The sequence below is a fragment of the Quercus robur genome, chromosome 10, assembly GCF_932294415.1.
Source record: "Quercus robur chromosome 10, dhQueRobu3.1, whole genome shotgun sequence".
NCBI classification, from domain to species: domain Eukaryota; kingdom Viridiplantae; phylum Streptophyta; class Magnoliopsida; order Fagales; family Fagaceae; genus Quercus; species Quercus robur.
Genome location: NC_065543.1, coordinates 9,041,288 through 9,064,068, shown reverse-complemented (window position 1 = coordinate 9,064,068; position 22,781 = coordinate 9,041,288). Strand labels below are relative to the sequence as shown.

General features: G+C 33.4%; 2 protein-coding genes across 2 annotated transcripts; one reads left to right on the top strand and one right to left on the bottom strand.

The window, feature by feature from the left end:
• The first annotated feature begins 5,428 nt into the window (after nt 1–5,428).
• LOC126701757 (peroxisomal membrane protein 13) lies at nt 5,429–11,520 on the top strand. The gene is made up of 5 exons (XM_050400107.1): nt 5,429–5,606; nt 9,208–9,444; nt 9,543–9,859; nt 10,423–10,515; nt 11,060–11,520. Exons 1-5 carry the CDS (start codon nt 5,582–5,584, stop codon nt 11,279–11,281), a joined length of 894 nt encoding a protein of 297 aa, XP_050256064.1. The 5' UTR covers nt 5,429–5,581; the 3' UTR covers nt 11,282–11,520.
• Nucleotides 11,521–13,680: 2,160 nt separating this feature from the next.
• Nucleotides 13,681–19,181, bottom strand: LOC126703452 (isovalerate--CoA ligase AAE2-like). The gene is made up of 2 exons (XM_050402409.1): nt 17,607–19,181; nt 13,681–15,247 (listed from the first exon to the last, which is right to left on the bottom strand). The coding sequence occupies exons 1-2, from the start codon at nt 17,808–17,810 to the stop codon at nt 13,802–13,804; spliced, it is 1,650 nt and encodes a 549-aa protein (XP_050258366.1). The 5' UTR covers nt 17,811–19,181; the 3' UTR covers nt 13,681–13,801.
• Nucleotides 19,182–22,781: the final 3,600 nt, after the last annotated feature.

The following is a 22,781-nucleotide window of genomic DNA, read 5'->3' as shown; positions in this document are numbered from 1 at the left end:
TTTATCATTTAGAACTCTCAACTCTCAGCTCTCTCTCTCAACTCTCTCAGCTCTCTCTCAACTTCCTTTCACCGCTGCTAGCCCACCTCCTCATTGCTGACCCACGCCACCGGCTCACGTCGCCGATCCATGTTGCCAACCCATCTTGCTCTTACTTTTTTTTTTTTTTTTTTTTTTTTAATGTGGGCTATGGTGTGGTGGTGGTGGTGGTTGTGTGGGTAGATCGGCATCGGTGGGTGGCTGGGTTTGTCGGCATCAAGGGCTGTGTGCTATGGTGTGGTTGAATAGTCAGTGTCGATTGGGTTCATCGGTGTCGGTGGGTTGTGGTGTGCTGTGGTGGGCCAGTGTGGTTCGTGAGTGGGTCATTGGGTTCAATACAGTGTTTGTGTGGGTGGGTTTGTGGGTAGATCGGTGTATTCATGGTGGTGGCTTGGGTAGGTTTCGTGGTGGTGGGTGTGGGTGTTGCCTGGTGGGTTTGGTGGGTGTGGGCTTGGTTGATTTTTTTTTTCTTTGTTGTGGGTTGTGGTGGTGGTGATTGTGGCTATGATGGTTGTGTGTAGTGGTTGTATATAGTGGATATATTATTTTATTATAGTGAATATATTATTTTATTGTGATGTTTATATTATTTTATTGTGTTGAAAGCTAAAATAGATTCACTGTTGCAGCATGTGTGTATGTAAAATATAAAAAATAACTTTTTGTGGTACCAAATAGCTAAATTTTTAGTTCTACTGCTGTGGATGCTCTTATGAGAATGCTCTAATGGGCACCTCAACTAAGCAAAGGGAAACAAACACAAACTAGCATTGAGTTTACAAGCCAGACTAGTCTACTACATAAGAAGTAAATCAGAAAACCAAGTTCTCTACTGAACTTGGTTTGGCTTGGCTTTCAATTTTAAACCCAGCTGGTTCATGCATGATAGAAATAGAATCGAGCCCAAAATTTCATCAAAGATACAAGGTAAATTAAGAATGTTGTAATTTTGTAATATTACTTGATCTCTTTGATAATGAGAAACATATATGCATGGTTGAAATTCTTCATCCTCACTTATAATAACAATTGAATTATTTTAAAAATGCATAATAATATAAATTGTGTTTTTTTTTTTTTTTGACAGTCTTTTAGAACCTAATATCATTTTTCTATACCGTGACAAAATCCTACGACTTTCATTATTCTCTCTATTCGCAAGACACACATTTTAATTAAAATGAAGATTTTTAACGTTAGTAATATTTCAAGAGTACATCTCATCATTTGCTCTTTGCCTAAAGAAGTGGGATTGCTTTTTCTTGGTTTACCATATAGTTCTCTCAAGCAAACAGCATAAAGTGCTTAGGTTTTTTTTTTTTAAGAAATGGACACTGTTTCGTTAATTCATCAAAAAAGGTTAAATGTTATCATTGCACCAAAAAAAAAAAGAGTAGCATCTTCTAAAATGGTTAAAGTAGACGAAATTGTCGCATAAATGAATGACTTACTTAATATTTAATTAAAGAGTCCAATCAATACATATTATTATGGTTTGATCGATAGTTACTTTATAAATATAAGTCTTTGTAGAATGTGAAGATAACAAAACTGAGGTGTAAGTTTTATCGAAAAAGCTATCTGGCCATCTCAAATAAAATATATATATATATATATATATATATATAAATAAAGAGTCCAAGTTCCTAATTAATTTATTATAATCGGCCGGCTCCATATATATATATATATTAACATTTTTGTGAGCCTGAGGAGGGAACTTGCTAGCTAGGTATTCACGGGGTGTTTCTACGTAGTTCCACTTCGAGACAAATATTGGTCCCTGTTGTACCACAATCGAAATTCAAATTCGACACGATTTGAATATTGATCACCATTGATTAATTATTGACCAATTATTGTATTTTTTCCAAAAAATATTTTTTACTCACACAAGTCATCTTTCCTACCTAATTTTCACGTATATTATGAGTTTGAGATAATTTTTCCCATTTCAGCTTGCAAAATGATCCAAAAATATTATATTCTGTTTTCTTATTTGGGGTTTACTTCATGTATTAAAGTTGCAAAATATATTAATTGTTTTCCATGCGAACTAAACTAGAAAAAAGAAAAAAAAATTTATTTTCAAGATTGCAAATAAACATTAGAAAATGAGTAATTTTTCACAAAATTTTCTCTTGTGAGAGCATGTCAAATAATTTATCCATAAATGCATTGCGCATGAGCGTGAATAAAGAGTCTCAGTTTCTAATTGGCAATTGCTACGTCATGAGTTTTGCATTCCTTTTTAACCGTGCTTAAGATTACGTCCATATAATTAAGTACTTAATTCACATATAGTTTAAGATTTCACCATTTTAATTCCACAAAAAGATAAGCAATTAATTTTTTAAATTCCCAGTCTTTTTTGAGTTGGATTTAAATTCCATATGAACAAATATAAAATAAAACATTTTAGTTGCAAATGAGTGAATGACAAAATATAAAGTCTGCTTTATAAGAAAATTTAATTTCCAAGGTATTAAATTCCATGATTAACCAAAAATCTTATAACTTAACTGATTGACATTTTTCTTGTGTTTTCAACAGAAACATTTAAGGTTGAAATTCCCCCCTCCCCGAATAACAATGTATCCAAAAAAAAAAAAAAAAAATCCCATGATTGAATTATTCAAACTAAAGTCTTGGTCTAGTCTCTAGTGGTGTGTACTAACTCAAAAATTATGAAATTGATTGGGTTTAGTAGACTTTTTTTTTTTAAAAAAATTAATTTTTATAATTAAGAAATTATTATTAAAACACACTGGAAACCGGCAAAAGAACTGCAACCCACCAGACCTGAAGGTTTGAAATACATCCAAAAAAAAAAAAAAGAAGCCTGCAGAGTCCCAAGAGAAGCCTAAGCATTCTCATCAAGTATCTCAAAAGCTAAAAATGCTATTTTTAACATCTCATTTCAAAAAAGCACACTACAACAAAGATGTTATTCTTAAAATTATTAGCATCTAAGCTACAGTGGACTGCTATCTATGATAGTCCACTGTAGCTCAAATCTTAAAAATATAATACTATTTTAATTAAAATATATTTCTCTCTCTCTCTCTCTCTTTCTCTACTTATCTTTTCTTCTCACCTTCTTTTTCATATTCTTCCCTTTCACCGGTCTCCCTCTTCTCTCTCTTTTTGTCTTTCTTTCTCATTGGTTCTCTCTCTTTCTTCCTCTCTCTAGCCCTCTCGTCCTTGCTTGGTCACGATGGGTCATGGGTCATAGTTTGGTGGTAGATCGGATTTGGTGGTGGTTAAAATTTTGTGATGGCTGGCTTTTGTGTTTGTGATGGTAGTTGTTTTTGTGATTTGGAGGAGGAAGGTTGAAGGTGGTGGCTAGGTTGTGGTTTTGTTTTGTTTAGTTGTGGGTGGGTATGGTTTGTGGAGGTGGTAGCTAGTGGTGGGTTGATTTTGTTTTGGGGTTTACGGTGGTGGCAGGTGGGTGGGTGAGTGGGTTTTGGTTTTTTCTGTTTAATGGTGGGTGGGTGCGGTTTGTAGTGGTGGTGACTAATGGTGGGTTGATTTTGGGTTGGGGTTTATGGTGGTGGTAGGTGGGTGGGTGATGGTGGCTGGTGGTGACTAGGGGTTTGCTGGGTTGGGTTTGTTATGGGTTGGGTTGGCTGGAGGTGACTGTGGGTTTATTTTTGTTTGTGATTTTGGTGGTTGGGGGTTGGGTGGTGGTGACGGTGGGTGTGAGTGTGGGTGGTGGTGGCCGGTAGCAGTGGGTGTGGGCAGTGGCTATGGATTTGTGGGTAGTAGAAAAGATGAGATGAGAATAAAAATAATTATAAAATTATAAAAATATTAATATTTTAATATTTTAATGAAGTGGTAAAAAATATAAAATCTTTGATACTGGTGTATTGTAAAGTGAATTGTTAAAATAAATAAAATAGGTTTTTGAAATGCTAAATGCTAAGGGACTGTTTGGTAGATAAACTCTAACACATGTTTTCAATTTTTAAACAACATTACACGTATTTTCACACACTTTTTTACCCAAATGTATTTTCACACATGTTTTCAAACAACAAAACACATGTTTTCAAACACAAATACCAAACACTCCCTCAATTTTTTGAGATTCTTGGTGAGAATGCTCTAATGGGCACCTCAACTAAGCAAAGGGAAACAAACACAAACTAGCGTTGAGTTTACAAGCCAGACTAGGCTTCTACATAAGAAGTAAATAAAAAAACCAAGTTCTCTACTGAACCCCCTGCTTCAAAACTGAATTAGCAAACACCCCACTTATAACTTGATTCTAAGTTTTAGTGGACTTCATTATTCTACACTTATATGCCCAATTCATATTGCATGTTTAGCACATGTATATAATATAATGCAATCATAGAAGTAAACTCCCTTGTCCTTATTCCTTCCAAGAACATTCCTGTTTCTCTCTCTCTCTTCTTTTCCCACCAGGTCAAACCTTTCAGGTCAAGATTCGTAAACACACGTGACACACCTAAAAAAAGCAAAGTACATTCCTGTACAGTGACGTAAGAGTCGCAATAACGTATCTAAATTACGAAAAAGTGATACGTCAATAAAATTTAGTAAAATATTATTAGTTTTAATTTTAAATTTATAATTAAAATTACTTTTTTGTTTACTATTAACTAGAAGTAAAAATTTATTACTTAAAATTTATTGTAAAAATATTGTAAATATAATAATTTTCAACTTATCCTACTAACCACAAGATAGGTTATGGACACATCATTTTTAATCCATCGTTTAAAATTCATCACTAAACAAATTATAACAAAAATTGTAATTTTTATTATAATCCTAGCATTAAAAAAAAAAATCATAAAACATCTTTATTGCATAAATTAAAAAAAGCATGATTATTAATGATAAGTAAAAATATTTGAGAATTATTGATATTACAAATTATTAATAGTAAGTAGAAAAGTATGATTTAAAAAATGGACAAGATTGAGTGGTTCAATGAGAGCGAAACCTTAATTCAATTCAGTAAAAATTGGTGGAAACCAATATTTGGGCCTGATTTTTTTGACTGTTTTAATTTTTAAAATTATATAAAAAAAAGTAATGTCAATCGTATATCCAAATTAGAATAATAAAAACCGGTAAACTCAATGAAAAATGTCTTAAAATTTTTTTATTTTTATTTTAAGTGAATGTTGTAGGTAGGTACTACACCACTAAGTAGCATTATTGAGCGCAAACAATTCACAGACCATCCACGTCAGCAGTAAGTGGGCCCCACAAAATTCCATCAGACGGTCCAGAAACAACCTCCCTCCTAAATCCTAATCAGAAAAAAACACCAAACCAACAACCATCACCCATTGGAAAGACTAAAAAAGTGATACGGTGTAATCGCCTAATATTTGCTCCCACTACTACTTCTTCTTACAAAGAAAAAAAAGAAAAAAGAAAGAGTTCAAAAATAGAGAGAGAAACTAAGAAACAAGACAAAAAACTGTGTCTCTCATTCTTTCTCATCGTTATCTCTCTCTGTACATATATGCAGTCTCGATAACCTCTGCAAAATTCTTCAATGGCCTCCAATCAACAACCCTCCGGTTTGCTCTCTCTCTCCCTTTTATTTGTTAAATTTAGCTTATTTGATTTTGGATTATTATTTGTGTGTGTGTGTATTTTTTTTTTTTTTTTTTATAATTTTTGTTTTGGTTTGATTTGGAGATTGATTACTTTTGGGGGATTCGATGGGTTGGCTTTGAGATCGGAATTTCTGGCTTTGATTAGTTTTTCTTTTTGGGTTAATAATTAGAGGTTGGGATGTGTTTGGTTGCTGAGAAAACGAAGGAAAATTACAGTTTTTTATTCGTTTAGGGACAAACCCATGAATCCTATTTGGGTTCTTAGATAAATTCAGCTATTGATTTTGCTGAAGAAGAAAAAAAGAATCCTAATCTTTTGGTTTTAGCTTATTAATTTTTAGTTATAGTCAGCTTGATTCTTGTCAATATTAGATGAAATTTAATTGTTGTCTTCTGATTGTTTCCGTGGAAAAGTTTACCTAAAATTGAAGTCTCATGAATAATTTTCTTTCATGATAAAATGTTCCATTTGATATTTCGGGGTTTTTAAACAAAATTTTCTTTAAAATTTTTGCTGGCACTTTTTTTCTGTAGGGAATAAATTGCTTAGGGGTTTTGATTGAATTTCTAGCTTGGGTGGTCTTTCAATTTGCGTGTTTGTGAATATTGGTTCAGGCTTATATTGGAATGGAATCATATGGGGTTTTTTGTAGTTGCATTTTGTTCATCACAGTAGCTAGGCTAGTCATGAACATTGTATGGTGTTGTGTGGATATCTAAATCTCATAGCTTTTCATCAATTTTCTTTTGGGCAATCACCTACTGTGTATGTTATGAGATAAAGGCTTATAGATTACCCATGGTCATTTAAGTGGTATTTCTGATATATTTAAGTGTGTATTTACTGAGTATCTGCAGAAGAATGCTTTGAAAATATGGTAATCTTTCCATCAGGAAAATGTTCCCCCCTGATTTAGTTTCTATTGCAATTCGCTGTCACTTTTTGCTGAGTTCACATACAATATCTATAGACTATTCATGAGTAGTATTGGGTGCTCTTCTAAAATTCATTTCCCAAATCATTGAGTATGTTATAGGCATAATAGGTAATGTATATTGACCCTTACATTAATGAGTACTAGCTCAAGTGACACTTCCGAATTCTTCCCTATAAGGGTGGGATGGAAGGTAAGGTTGTAGGTTCAAAGCCCAGTGGGTGTGCGTGTAAGTTGCCAATCAACTCATATGGTCATATGGGTAATGGGTGTGTCAAGATTCAATAGCAATCCCATTTTGTTTTCGTTCCTTTTTGTTTCTATTTAAATTCTTTGCACCTCCCTCTCATCCCATGGCACCTTTGACTTGCTCACTTTGGCCTGAAATTTCTTGAAAAGGAACTGAAATAACACAAACAGTATATCATCAATGGCATCACAAATCCTAAACAAGGATTCTAACTCTCATTCTCTTCTTTAAATCACTTGGTCACATACTCTTCTGTTAACTATCATGCTTATTGAATTGGAATTTCATAGGTCAGATGGTAATTAAGATGATGCGTGACAAAATTTGAATGGGCTCTAATACCAATTTTGATGTAGGATCTTTAAGAATTTAGCAATAAAATTAGATTTCATTGATGAGATCTGGAAGGATTCTTGAATACGGTTTGATGTTTAAGGGTTTATCTAAGTTTAGGTAATAAAAGATTGAATATTGAATATGTTTGATGTCTGTTTTGTATTAAAACAGTGAATAGAACGAGGAATAAAGAAAGGTAAACACTATACAATCAGATCTAGGTTTTCCTAAACACAATCACACTTAGGAGAAAATGTAATCACACCCTCAAAACTTAAAAATAAACCGTTAGAAATTCAATAAAGCCTTTATATAGGCCGTTGCTAAATCATTTCCTGGAAGGACTAGGACTCCTAAATAATCTATTCTTAGAAAGACTTAGACTACTAATAACAAAGAAATGTACTTAAGAATTTCTAAAGAAAATCGGAAAATGACTCAAAATACAAAATAAAACTTATGGGCTATGGCCTTTGGTAAAACAAGGACAGCCCATTTTATGATATCTGGAATTTACCAAATTTCCCTCATTCTAGTAGAACTTAAATAAAACAGGATCAGCAACTTCCTAAACTAAAGAAACTTAAAACTAAGACTCAATAATAACTGAGTATCATGTGAAGGTGCTAAGAAGACTCCAAATTAAAACTAGACCACAAGTCTCGAATCTTTTGGTATTTGACCTTATTTTCCTCGAACTCTACCATCTGCATCATAGAATTTTTTTAGAAATTGTTAATCATTAAGTTCATAGTAAAATGAGATGTTAAAGCATTTTGCGATTTAACTTCTGCCTACTCAGTGGAGGTGTGTAGGCATTTGGTGTTTGCCCCTCAGGGTGGTCCCACAGGCCCATACCTTGAGGGGGTTCGTCGTCTTATACATATTAAAATGAGATGTTGCTTATCAAAAAAAATTAAATGAGATGTTTTTTCATGCTAGATTTTGTTCTTTTGCTGGTTGGATACTTGGATATTGAGTTGAAATCTAGGGATTGTGTTTGCCTCCTGGTGGCCCCACTATCTGTAACAGTGGATGTCAGATATCCTCCTTTTCTAATTAACTACAGGTTATGGTAATGAGCTTGTATGATGAGACCATGTATGGGTTAATATACTTTGTGTAAATTTTTCATGACATCCTGAAGAATAATAAAAAATTAGATAAAGTATTTTGGAATAGAAACATTATCATCATTATTGTTGTTATCAATGCAGTTGATAATAACTCAATGGAAGTAAACTACACATAGCATCACCTTATGCCTAGCCTTTAGAGGTCAGGTTTATAATAGTAACATGAATTTTGGGTGCAAAATCAAAGTACATGTTGTAGTAGGTTTAGTTGGTTGTATGGGCATTAGGCTTCTTGCAGTTGTGGAATGTAGTATCCTTTGAAAAATGTTCTGTAGTCACTACTAGAGTGCCTATGATGCTTATCTATTGTACACAACACTGCTGGGCTGTCTCAGTCTGTACAAGCTTGATACAGTGCCAAGTGCCTGGCTATAAAATCCTTCTCAATCTCTTGGGTCATCAATTATTTGAAATACGGGGGTTTTGTTTTAGACATGAACCATCAGTAGAATCTTGTGCAAGAATAAAGTGCTCACTTCAGCTAATTACTTCATTGTCATTTTTTTGGGTGTGAAATACACTTTTTTTTTTAAAGAATTAGTAGTGTCACTTGGTTGACTAGTACTTTGTCTCACCAAGGGTGCTGTATTTTCTAAGTAGTGCATGATCAGATTAGAGTTTGGGGCATTAAAAACCTTGTATCCATAGAACATTTGGCGTAAGATCAATTTTGATCTGAATCACATAATGTCATATATAATAGAAAGGGCAATTCTCTCTCCCCCTCTCCCCATATAATAAAGCACTGAATTAATGGCATTGTGGGATGTTAATAAGTTTTCACTATAATAAAGTACTTGGAACTAATGTTTTGGTATTGTCACTTAGCTTGGTTAAGATGATGTAATAAGTCAACCTTTTCATAAATACTCTGGGAATTGAATCATGCTGTTACATTTTTGTAGGTAATAGTCCTCCACCAAAGCCTTGGGAGCGAGCAGGTGCCTCATCATCTGGCCCTGCACCTTTTAAACCCCCGTCAGCTGGCAGCACGAGTGATGTAGTTGAGGCTTCAGGAACTGCAAAACCTGGAGAAATTGTTTCTACATCTGCTAACAATGCTGCTATTAATAGGAATACCCTTGCAAGGCCTGTTCCTACAAGGCCTTGGGAACAGGGATATGGGAATAGTACCTATGGAGGTAACTATTGGTCTCTGATTACCTTTCGTTGATCATTTTTACCCCTTCTTTTTATTGCTGGTCATGGATCTTTTGAAAAAAATTCCCTAAATTTGCAGGTTATGGCTCTACTATGAACTACAACTCTGGCTATGGTTCTGGAATGTATGGTTCATCATATGGTGGTGCAGGGGGATTGTATGGTGGAGGGGGGATGTATGGAAACAGCATGTATAGGGGAGGAGGGTATGGTGGTGGTGGTGGTCTTTATGGATCATCTGGGATGTATGGAGGTGGAATGTATAATAGTGGTCTTGGAGGCCCCATGGGTGGCTATGGTATGGGTATGAATGGTCCTTATGGAGGTCAAGATCCAAATGATCCTTACGGTGCTCCTCCATCTCCTCCAGGGTTTTGGATTTCAGCTCTTCGGGTGGTAAGACATGATGCTTTGTCTAATTTTTTGTATAGGTAGGATGACTAACACATGTAACACGGTGCTTATATTTGTTTCCCCTTATGAAATCTGACATGACTTCTCCCCTGGGCCTTGCAAGTTGGTGATTCTTTAGGTGTGTTAGGAACTTAGGATAAATCATAGGTTCAAATTTTAAATTGCAACTTGGGGGAAGGGGTTTTGGGGGAGGAGAAGATAATGAAGCTTCGCCAGTGTCTGTGCTAGCTAAAGGTTTGTTTAAATCTACTCTGGATAAGTACAGAAAAATCATTCTAGTTGGTTACCCGATGTGCCAAATAAATGTAACCTTGGCTGTGTGTGTGCACATTTTTCTATCTTCATTTTGTGTGATTAACTAATGGATTGCTTCAGAAGGTGTCTCGCTCCTTTGTTAATTGATTTCTTAGTCCTTAGTGTGTTCATGATAAATCAATCTTATATGGAACATCTTTTACTGATTGAAATTGTGAGTAATGAGGCCTATTGGGCTTGGATATTTCCATAATGCTGTTACTTATTTTTGTGTATTTTCTTTGTTGCAGACGCAGGGTGTGGTAAACTTTTTTGGTAGGATAGCAATTCTTATAGACCAGAACACACAGGCTTTCCATTTGTTCATGACTGCACTTCTTCAGGTCTGCTCTCCATTACTTTTTTTTTTGCACCTGTACATATACTGCAAGATCAGTTGGATAGGTCACATCCCCCCCCCCAGCTTTTCTTTCTGGAAAATGTAAATCCGTATTATCCTCAAGTCCCACCCCCTCCCTAAAAATAAAGCTTGTCACCAGTAGGCCAAAGCAGATGTGATAGCTTTAGTTACTAATCCAGGACATTTGAGTTAATTGGTGATGCTTATTTCCAAATTCTGACATTTTGAACCAAAATTCCAATGCGTATATTAGAATATCTTTTGAAGTCCCCTCCCCAACTTCCTTCATATAATGTATTTAATTATCAGATCACCGATCTGAATTTTATCTTTCTAGATGCAGTATTTTCAAACACAGGAAAATTGAAGGTTTCGAACATAAATTCTCCCTGTTTAATTCTATGTGATTGATTAGAGATGTCTTTTTGTTTCATTATATATTATTTCCTTGTAATTTACTCCACCTATGGTATTCTCAGCACCATTGAAGCATTATCTAGTTTTATGTGACATGGTTATTGTTGCAGCTTTTTGATCGCTCAGGTATGTTATATGGGGAGCTAGCAAGATTTGTGCTGAGGATACTGGGGATCAGAACGAAGCCAAATAAGGTTCATCCACCAGGCCCCAATGGATATCCACATCCTGGACCTCACAATTATAATGGAAACCAGAACTACATTGATGGACCAAAGGCCGCCCCAAGTGGTTCATGGGACAATGTTTGGGGAAATGATGGTAGCCAGTGATCCAATAGTATGCTTCTGCTTGCATGGAGTGGACTTCGGTAAAAAGAAAAAGAAAAAGAAAAAAGCTTAAGATCAAGAAGCAAATCGCTCTCTCTCTCTGCCGAACACCAAAATGAGCTGGAAATGATAGACCGTGTGATATTATTTAGTTTGTGTTTGTGATTCATCGTGTAAACAGGCTTTTTAAACTAATGAGCTTTGTCTCAGTTAATGGAGAATGAAATGTTGGCCATAAGAAATGGACCTGTCATATATATAACAATAAAATTACAACATATCTAAGAAATGGGAAATTGACCATTTTGGGCGAATTGCACCAATCAATCAACTCTTTTAAGAATAACATTACTCTAGGATTCCGATATATGAGATTCTATCTCGTTATATAGAGACTCTTTTTTTTTTTTTTTGGGAGAAGGACGTTATATAGAGACTCAAAATACTTAATTACGAAAGCTGAGTTCCAACCTTCTAATGTGTACTAGAAAATGCAAACCGTAAGATAGCTGTAAATCTCCTTTACAAAATTGGTTAGTGTTGATGGTGATTTTTGCAAGCGTCTGTTTAGTTAGAGCTTTTTGGGCTAAAATTATGTTGGCAATTTGAAAATGTGACCATAGGGCGATTGGTGAAATTTTGCAATTGTGCTTTACAATATTGTAAACGTGAAAAAAAATTGCATTTTTGCCTTGCATCCCCATAACAACAACGGTAAATTGCTACTTATTCAAAAAGCTCAAAAACAAAAAACTAAATCAAACTCCCCCTTACGAGTAGATGGGTACATTTAATGCATTTTGATTTGACCAAATCTCATAAATTTAGCAGGTTTTTCATGGGATGTTTCCTTTCATTAAGCTTAAAATTTTCCAGAGTTCTTAGAGCATTTTATCACACTTTTTCTTTATAATATAAGGGTTCAAATTATGCCATATCACTAACAAAATCCTTTAAAATAATAATAAAAAATGGTACAAACAAAACAAAAAACTATTCAAACTCTCTCTCCAAAAAAAAAAAAACTCAACGTTCATTAACAACAAAAGGTTTGAATTCATCAGCTATCCCAACGACCTCTCTCACTCACCTCAGCTCTGAGATTAACTGCCACATCACCATCACTAGCCGTGTCATTGTCCACTATGTACTAACCTCTTATCCACTTTTCCATCTACACCATCAAGATGTCCTCTCTCTTCATGTTGGGAGTTGTTCTAGCTATTTTGTTATCCATCAAATCAAAGCTTTTTACATTTTGTTCTTTGTTATTAATTATTATATTTCTCTTTTTTATCGTACATTATATATGTTAATTAAAACATATAAGTGTGACATTAATTATTTGATTTATTTGAAATTAATTAATCTTGATACAATTTATGTTTCCTAATACCATTTTTATACTCGTGGTTCAATTTTCTATCCCTACATTATCCCCCTTGGGCCACCACATGAGCCTTATGAGAACAAGACCGTTATACTTATTGCTGCAGCACCCTTGGGGGTACCCTTACAATAATTGGGACGCATGACAATAGATAAACTAAAACTCTATGTGTGTGCATGGATGAGGCTTGAGAGGCTGGAGACTCTGTGCGCGTTTGTAATTGTTGTAAGAACTAAGTAGTCTTGATAGTACTGCTTTCATAATATAGAGTGTTCACCGAAAAACTCTTTAATGTTTTCAATATTTGGCAAATTACATCAAATAGTGTTTTAAAGTTTTGAATTTATTGTAATCTCTAATGAAAAAATATAGCTCCATGAGCCAAAGCTCCTGTCATGATGAATGTTAATACTTAAAGCGGTGAACCAAATACCTACTATAGGCCAAGCCGCTAGTAAGAAATGTAAAGAATGACAATTGTTGAAACTAGCTCCAAATTTTACCTTTACCTTTAAAGCTTTATGTTTCTCTCTCACACACACACACAACCTTTAAAGCTTTATGAACAGTAAATTGTAGAGTTTTTTCCTCCTCTAAAAGTTCCAAATTTTAGTTCTACCCTTAAAGTTGTTTTCAGCCCCTTAAAACTTTTTAGGGCACGTTGGGTACACTAAATGTAGACTATATTAAGAATAGTAATCTTGATTACTGGGAATAAATGATATTGTAATTGAATAATTATTACTATTCATAAATTTGGTTGTTACAATGGAAAGTTTGTAAAAGATGATGTATAAGAAAAATTTATATTTTTAGAAATATATTAATTTTAAAACCTATTATATGCACTAAGGAATAACTATTACATCAATTTTAAAGAGAAATAGTTATTCTTCAATTTAAAGAAAAATTATTCCAGTATAATAATTGATCCATGTAATAAAGATGCAACTAAATGATGAAATTGCTAGTATACATTAATAACTATTCCATTACATGAGTTATTACATCATACCAAACATACATTTAGTGACTAAATTAGATATTTTGTTGGATTTATTATAGAACAAAGAAAGAAAATATATTACATTCCGAGAAGATTAAAAAGCTTTGACACTTGCCAAACTTCTTGGTCAAGAAAGGCTGCCCATGGCCTTTGCTTTCTCTCTCAAAATAAACTTTTGTATCTTTCCCGTTGAGGTTTTTGGCAAATCCTCAAAAATGACAGTCTTAAGAGTCATATAATGTGGTAAATGATCTCGACAAAACTTGATTATTTCCTGAGCACCAACACCATCATATCCTTCTTTTAACTTCACAAATGCACAAGGAGTTTGGCCCCAATGATTATCTGGTCGTGCAACCACTGCAGCCTCAAGAATTGCTGGATGACTATACAAAACTGTTTCCACCTCAACTGTGCTTATGTTTTCCCCACCAGAAATTATCACATCCTTCAACCGATCCTTTACTTCGATATAATTATCAGGATGTTTCACAGCTAAATCCCCACTTCGAAACCATCCACCATTGAAAGCTTCTTTTGTTGCTTCCAAATCTTTTAAGTATCCACTCATTACTGTGTTACCTCTAAACATTATTTCCCCTATAGTTTTACCATCAGCTGGTACACTTGCCATTGTGACAGGATCTTTTACCTCAACATCCTCCAATCCAACATGATGAACTCCTTGTCGAGCTTTTAATTTGTATCGTTCATTGAGAGGTAGAGAATCCCACTCTGGTTTCCATATGCAAGAAGTTCCTGGACCATATGTTTCTGTAAGGCCATACAAGTGAGATATCCCAAAACCCAATTCTTCCATTTTGGAAAGAATTTGTGGAGGTGGGGGTGCACCCCCGGTCATTACTTCCACCTTGTGGGGAAGTGGCCTTCGATCACTGATCGGCGAGTTCACAATCATGTTCAGGACAGTTGGTGCCCCTCCCATGTGTGTCACATTATGCAGAGCAATGTTGTCAAATATGGCCTTTGGAGTAACTTTTCTGAGGCATACATTGGTGCCACCCTGAGCTGCCAATCCCCAAGTGAGGTTCCACCCATTGCAGTGAAAAATAGGCACAGTCCAAAGGTAAACCGGCAATGAGCCAATCCCGTGGAGAAGAACACTTGCTAGAGAATTTAGATAGGCACCTCTGTGACAATACACTACTCCTTTTGGTCTAGATGTTGTGCCAGAAGTGTAATTAATACAAATAGGATCCCATTCACTATTTGGTCGTATTATCTCAAATCCATCGTGTCCTTCTGCCAGAAGACTCTCATATTCGTGAGTTTCAGAGGAAATGTGATCAGTGGGTAATGGGCCATCAGATTCAGCTATTAAGACTAGAATTGGTGGCTTTCTTTTTGTCTTTGTTAGAAGCTTGAGTGCTCCATGAGCAATATCAAGTAATTGGTAGTCTACAAATATGATCTTGGCTTCTGAATGTTCTAGCAGGACTGATAACATTGCTGAATCATGGCGTGTATTAAGTGGACAGATGAGAGCTCCTGCCATTGGAACTGCAAAATGCAGCTCATGCATTGCTGGGACATTAGGGGCCAGGGTTGCAACCTGCATAAACAAATCCAGAGTTTCATCCGTGAAATGGACTAGAGTAAATCACTGGGAAGGTGCACCTTGGGAGTTTCAAATGCAAATTCCTTTATATTCTTGCTATAAAAATAGGCAATCTCAGTGGCAAGCTACATTAAGTAATTGGATCAACTTGGCAATAAGCAACTTTCAATAAATTTCAAAATAGAAAAATCAAATCAAGAAACTAAATAGATTGTATTATAAAATGCTTTTTAGTCTTGACCACTTTTTTTTTTCAATGACTTTAGATCTTCAATAATAATAATAATAATAAAAACCTATGCCATTGCAATAAAATTTACAGCAAAGTAAATAGGTTGTCCAAGGGATCCTACAAACCGACCCATTTGAGTGACCCGACTGACCTAGTCCGGGTAACTTGGTAATCATTCTTTTTTTGGTAAATAGACCAAGTAATGCTAATAGACCAAATCAATATAATTGCTTGGCAAATAAAAAATAAAATTCATTCCATACCAAAACAGATATGACATTGGAAAATCCTACATCTCCAAAAAAAAAAAAAAATGATAGATAGATAAATAGTATAAAGTATAAACCAAATATTTAGACATAAATTCAAGAAAGAATAATAATTTATAAGCATAAAATATAACGTGTTAGGTAAACATACAACAACAACCAAACATTGGTCCTGAAATTTGTACACACTCCTTATTTCACACCCCATACACATTACCCATGTGTAGAGCCATGTACAGTGGCGGCTCCAAGATATATTTCTAAGGGGGTCAGCACTAGAGGAGCTAGGAATTTGTCATGGAGGGCAAGTAAAAAATAAAATAATTATTTTTCTTTTGAATATACTACTTCCATATTATATACAATAATCTAAAATAGTATTCTAAATACAATATATTATACAATACAACTATATTATACAATAGTCTAAAAAAATTATTAAAAGTTTAAAGATAGCTAAGACAACGAACATTGAATGCATAAACAAATAGAATTAAATAATTAATCATACATTTTTGTCAAATTCATAATAACTTATTATATTTATATGTAATATCAATTAAACAAAAATATATGATAAAGAAGAATACTAAAACACTTAGGAGTTTGATTGGGAGTAAACGTGAAATTAAGAAAAAGAACAGAAACTAATATAAGTTTTTTTTTTTTTTTCAAAGAGTATGGTCTTTTAATCATACATTTGGTCACTTTCTTGGAATTGAAACAAGCACCAAAAGACTTCTTGGACTTGGTCAGAAGAGCACTTATCAAACTAGCTACTTAATCGGATAGAGAGAAAAACTAAGAAAACAGAACGAGAGAGAGATAGAGAGAATGAGGGAAGAATCATAGATGTAAATACATATGTGTTGGTTGTATCGGTGGTATAATATTTTGCTAATGAGAAAGAAAAGTGCAGTGAAAAACTAGCTTCATTCCGCTGTCAATGCCAAAGTCCTGGAGATATTTATTTATTTAACAAATGAGAAAAAATTTGAAACCTTGTTTTCTTTCTTATAAAATTAAATAATTTAAGAGCTGTGTTATTAACACAACACTTTCACAAAAATTTCACAACAAAATTTAGGTGGCAAGTTGTTAAAGGTAGGTAAAAAAATTATGTTAGTTATGGGCTAGATAAAAAAACCAATTACAACTTACCACTTAACTTTTATTGTGAAATTAATGTGAAAATATTGTGAAAGTAACACTAAAATAATCATATTCAAGTTTATATCAGTTGCGTTTAAAAAAAATGGTCAGGGTTAGGGTGTTCAAATATTTGTTTTTGAGGGGGTCAAAAAAATTTATATATATATATATATATATATTTTTTTTTTTTTGGGCTAGGTTGGGAGGTTCAATTGAACCCCCTGTTTTGTATGTAACCCGCCTATGGCCACGTACCTTTTGAAATTGTATTTTAGTTAAAACTGTGAAATCATGTTTAGATAAAATTTTATTAGTTTTTTTGACATGTGGCCATGTGTGTATAATTAGTGTGTAATTGCCCTTACTCAAATTTTGGTAGTCTCTTTTTGGCTCAGGAGGCTAGTTGGTCAAAAATATTTTCTATTTTGACAAAATGATATGTCCACAATATTTTTTCAATAAATTCTAATTAGTAGGTTGTTATTAATTGTTATTATTGGAGAAAAAAATAATCTTAGTGTTAGGTTCAAATTTGAATCAATAATAACTAACCACCTATTATTTGTAGTGAAAATATAATAAAAAGCACTTCTCTTTCATTTTATATCCAAAGTCAAATAAACACGGACTCCTAAAAACAATGATCAAAAGCCGAAATCAAATCAATGAAGCATGAACAAAATCAAAAGAATCAACTCACCACATCCCCACGAGAAATTCCCAACTGGTTCAGAGCAGAAGCTATTTTCAGACATCGTTCATGCATGTCACCCCAAGTGTACTTCACAGAACCGTTCACAACCGAGGTTGTGTCTCTGTAGGCCTTTGCTGCTCGTTCCAAGAAGCTTATGGGAGTCAAAGGAACGTAATTTGTTGAGCAACGAACCAGGCCTTCCAATTCCATTGATATCTCTCCGACTTTAAGCTCAGAGTACGTGCTCAGAAAAGTGAGAGAATTTGCGACAACTTTGAGTGAATATTGATGAGAAGTTAAGGCCGTTCAAGCAGGGGCGGCTCAACAGTAGAAGCAACTAATGCCATTGCCTAAGGCCCCAAGTGATAGAAGGCCCCCAAAATCAAGCTCCAGGTCAACAAAATTTAAAAATATAATCTCAAATATTAGTCAATATTTATCCAATACTATATTTAAAAAACAAAGACCGGTAGAAGAAAATTTTGGATTATTAATTATCTTGAAGAGTATTAATTATGCCCCAAAAGAGTATTAATACATGAAATTTCAATCTCAATATGTGTGTATTTTGTTTGACTCTCACTTTCAAACAGTTAGAATTATTCCGAATTTTAGACTAAATTGAGTCTCCTTGACACACTAAAAAGTAAAAACATAGACCAAACTCTCTCAATCTCTCCAAAACTCCTAAACTAAAACTGAATACCTAAAGAGGTTGAAATATTCTCCCAGATAATCAAAAATTGCCGCTAGATCTTCCGTCTCTACCTAAAATGGTAGTCAGTTACAAGCAGCTCCCTCGGCAATCGACAGTCCCTTGAAGAAGTAAAACAAAGCCAATATTTTACCTTTTTGTGACATAGCTTTCTTATTTTACTTTCTCTGGGTTATTTAGAAAAGAATGGGAGAAAGAAGACAATTTTTTTTTTGCTTTTTAAAGAACACGGTAGAGGTTCTCTGGGTTTTTGAGGCAAATGTTTGGTAAAGAGTAAAGACTCCTCTAGTGGTTGTATTACAGTGACTACGCTCTTCTAGATTTATCATTTTGTTCTTTTTTATTTTTTTTAATTCATAAATTCTTATTTTAAAATATAAAGAATAGTCTAACACTAGCTACTTAATTCGTTGTTTCTTGGTCCAATTAGACGTTATTTAATCTTTATTTTTTGAAAAGTATTTATTCTATTTGATTTTATTAAATAAATCTGTGAATTTGGCATAAAAAAATTTAAAAAACTTTTTAAATCAAATCTCAGAACAGATCTCTAGATTAATTTGTCACTAGCAATAAAAAAATATAACTAAAAATTCAGTTAAAAATCTTACAAATGAACAATAAATTTATAAAACAGAGTAAGAAGATAACAATGAAATAATTGCAATTATTATCAATTAAAAAGAATATTTTAAAAGAAGTTGAATACAAAAACTTAATTTATAATTTTGCATCTTAACAAGCAAGAAAAATAAAATTTAAATAAAAATATTTTATATAAAGTTAATAATATAAAGTAAATATTTAAACAGTAAAAAAAGCTCAATTTAAAAGTTTCGCTTAAGGCCCCAAAATACCTTAGGCGGGCCCTGCATTCAAGTTATAAATAAATGAGTTGGTGAAGTAGTTCATAGTTGGCGGATAAACATTTACTGACAGTTAGATATATTTGCACGTGGGTATTTCTCAAAGAAAAAAAAGTTAATGAATATTCTAAGGATGTTAGTTTAGAAAATATTTTTTAAAATTTTTTATGGGAAAAAAATTAACTACTTTTGTGGGGGGCCGCATAATCAATAAATTATTAAAGTCGTGTTAATTGGGCCTGTGGCTCATCTGAGGACGTAAAACTGTCCGAGGAGGCCCATATCAGGTTATAAGGGTAACCAAACGAAAGGAAGAGTAGATATCACGTAAGGAGAGTTCAGTATTTGTTCGAGGACAAAATCCTTCTCAACAATATGAGTCCGAGGACGATCTGAACGCCACCTTGTTACAAACGTACTTCGGAGCTACGTTACCACTAAAAGTGGGATATGGGACCAAGGGCAAGAAAGAAAAGGTAAACAAATATCTATAACAACAGCTGCCTCCGCATTAATTGACTCTCAACTAACTCTCTGGCCGCATTAATGTGGAGGTGATGCTTGAACAGTGATGCCTTACAGCTGCTAGTTGGAGGTTCCAGAAGGTGTTAGATGGGACAAAAAGAGATCCTTCGAACCCAACCTACACGTGTGTGGTGAAGATGATATCAAGAGGGTAGTATATAACATGAAAGAAGGCATTGAGGAAAGGGATCGGAACATCGAAAAATAAAGAGTACTCAGAAAAAAAAACCTTATGAACCAAAGAACTGAACTTGTTTCAAGGAAAAATTGATCGTTATATCAGTGCTAATCTATCTATAAACGTGAGGTTTAATCGTTTTTCTTTTAGATTTAACCTAGTTCTTGGACACCCACGCTTTACAAATTTTATTGTTTGGGCCTTTAACATTCGAACCCAATACCAGTTTGGGATCGTTACAAATTGAGTCCTTACAACTTTTTTGACAATTTTTTTTATATTTTTTATAAAATTAGTATAAATTTTTTTTCTAATATGATCTATTAAAAAAATGCTCTAAGGGCCCCATTAACAGGACCATTTTTCAAATCAAAGTCATTGTCAACTATATTTATTAAGACATCCTTATGTAAAATTTTTGTTATTTGGCATTAATCACATTTATTGGTACATCAACTTATAAATTTTTTGTAATAAAATTTATAATGGTTTTTAATATTTTTCTAAAATTTATATGTTTTTTTGATAAACAATTGTGACAATGAGTTATGGGTATTTAAGAACTATAGTTCTTCTATGGACACATTCTTTGTCACATAATTTGCCACAATTTGTTTTGGCGTTAACTTATGATTAGATTACATACAAATTGTGCTTGATGAAAAATAATCTAATCACAAGTAAGTTATAGCAAAGTGTGTCACTATATATATATATATATATATATATTTGTAAGAATTAGGGTAGTTAACAGGAACAAAATTTGTTAGGAAAAGTTTGGTGGCACAATTTTTGTCACCTATTTTTTCACACCCATAGCAAGGGCGGAGCTAGGATTTTTTTGGTTTGGAGGGGCCAAATTGTGGATATATTAGTCAAAGAGTCCAGACAAATTGTCACAAGCATGCATAAACACGCATACATATATATATAGACCTTAATAGTTTGATACTAGTGTAAGTCATAATTTATAAATATATTGTATATAAAACTATCAAACTATAAAATATGTATATTCGCTAGATAATTTTTAGGGGTACCTATTATCTTTTAAACTCCTATGAGTATACAAAAGTTGTCTAGTTTGATATCAAACATGTAAAAAAAAATTTTGAGGTGAAAAAAAAAAACTACGCTATCTCCTTAAGTACTATACCAATTGACAAATGGACAAAATTTATTGTAGCCTAAGGTTACAACATTTCTTAATAATATTAACATTACTACATATTTCGAAAATCTAATTGTTGGATTGCATGTTCTTTACACTCTTAATATACATGTAAAATTTTGTGTTAATCCGATATTATTTGCTATATAATTTATAAGATGATATTTTATGCATAATTTTAAATTATAAAAACTTGCAATTAAACAATTTATTGATAATATAGCTATTAATCTTTAATTTTTTAGAAATTTTGGAAGCATAGAGGATATAAAAAAAATATATATAGTCCAATAGTAAATTTGTCAAAATTTACCTCTAATAAAAAGATATTAAGTAAGGTTGCAGCCTTAAACTATAACCAATTTTGTAACTAAATTTTGTCATTTACAAAATCTATTGTTTTTTTATGAGAATCATTGGACTAACTTAAATATTTAGGAGGGGGGAGCTTAAATATTTAGGTGGGCTAACTTCTTCTTTTCTTTTCTTTTCTTTTTTTTTTTTCTTTTTTTTTTTGTAGCTAATTATTTAAATTTTTTTAATAATTATACATAAAAATAAAAGAGATTTTATAAATAGATAAAGATGGAAGCCTAGTTGATAGCTCCCCATGGTACAAAAGGTTGCAACTCCACTCCCATTAGATTCAGCTACTTTCCTAGACTAGGTTTTCTGGCTATCCATTTTCCCTTTGCTAGAGGCTAGAAGCTTGAGTGTTGAGTGCTCTATAAGCAATATAAAATAAATGCATAGTAGTCTACAGATATGATCTTGGCTTTAATTTGGATGTACTAGTAGGGCAGATAACAATCATGGCATTTATTAGAGCATTTGGAGGCCCAAAAAAAGTCCTATTTTACACCCTAAAAACCTACTTTAACTATATTATTATCTTATTTTACAACTTTCCTAACATTCCAGTTTTTATTTTTACAAAGAGTTCATTAAAATAATATAAAATATACCAGCAAATAATATTAAAAATTATTATCTCCTCCGTCCCTTCATCTCTGTCTCTATCCTTAACAACCAAGCCCACACCCCAGCACCACCGAACCAACCACCCGAAACACCAACCACCACCACCACCACCGAAATTCCATTAAAACACCAAATCAAACCCCAAAACCCATCATTGCAACACCAAATTGAAATTCAAAAACCAAACCCAGCCAAATTCGAACCTATAGAACAAATCATAGCCAAATACCCATCACCTGCAACCAACAACATCAACGGCAACCCATAATAGAAACCCCACATCCACCAATAGCAACGACAACCCACCAACCCACAACACACATTGGAACTACAAAAAATGCAGCTCATGCATTGGTGGGACGTTAGGGGCCAGGTATTTGCAACCTGCATAAACAAATCTAGAGTTTCAATCATGAAGTGGAATTTGAGTAACCCATGGGGAATGTGCACCTCGGAGATTCAAATGCAAATTTTCATTATTTCTCGCTAAGAAACACAAATACTTCAAAGCTTTGTGTCTGTGTTGAATACATGTTGGATACACTTCTGAGTTCTGAATGTGTGTCCTTATTATGTTGAGAGAAAAAAAAAATCATTTATTTTTATATATGTTTTATAAATTTTTTTGATAGTTATTTATTTTGAAAAATTATAAATAAACATGAAATATGCCTATAAATAAATAAAATTATCTAATATATATATATATATATTAATAAATTAATTAATTGTAGTATCTCCATGG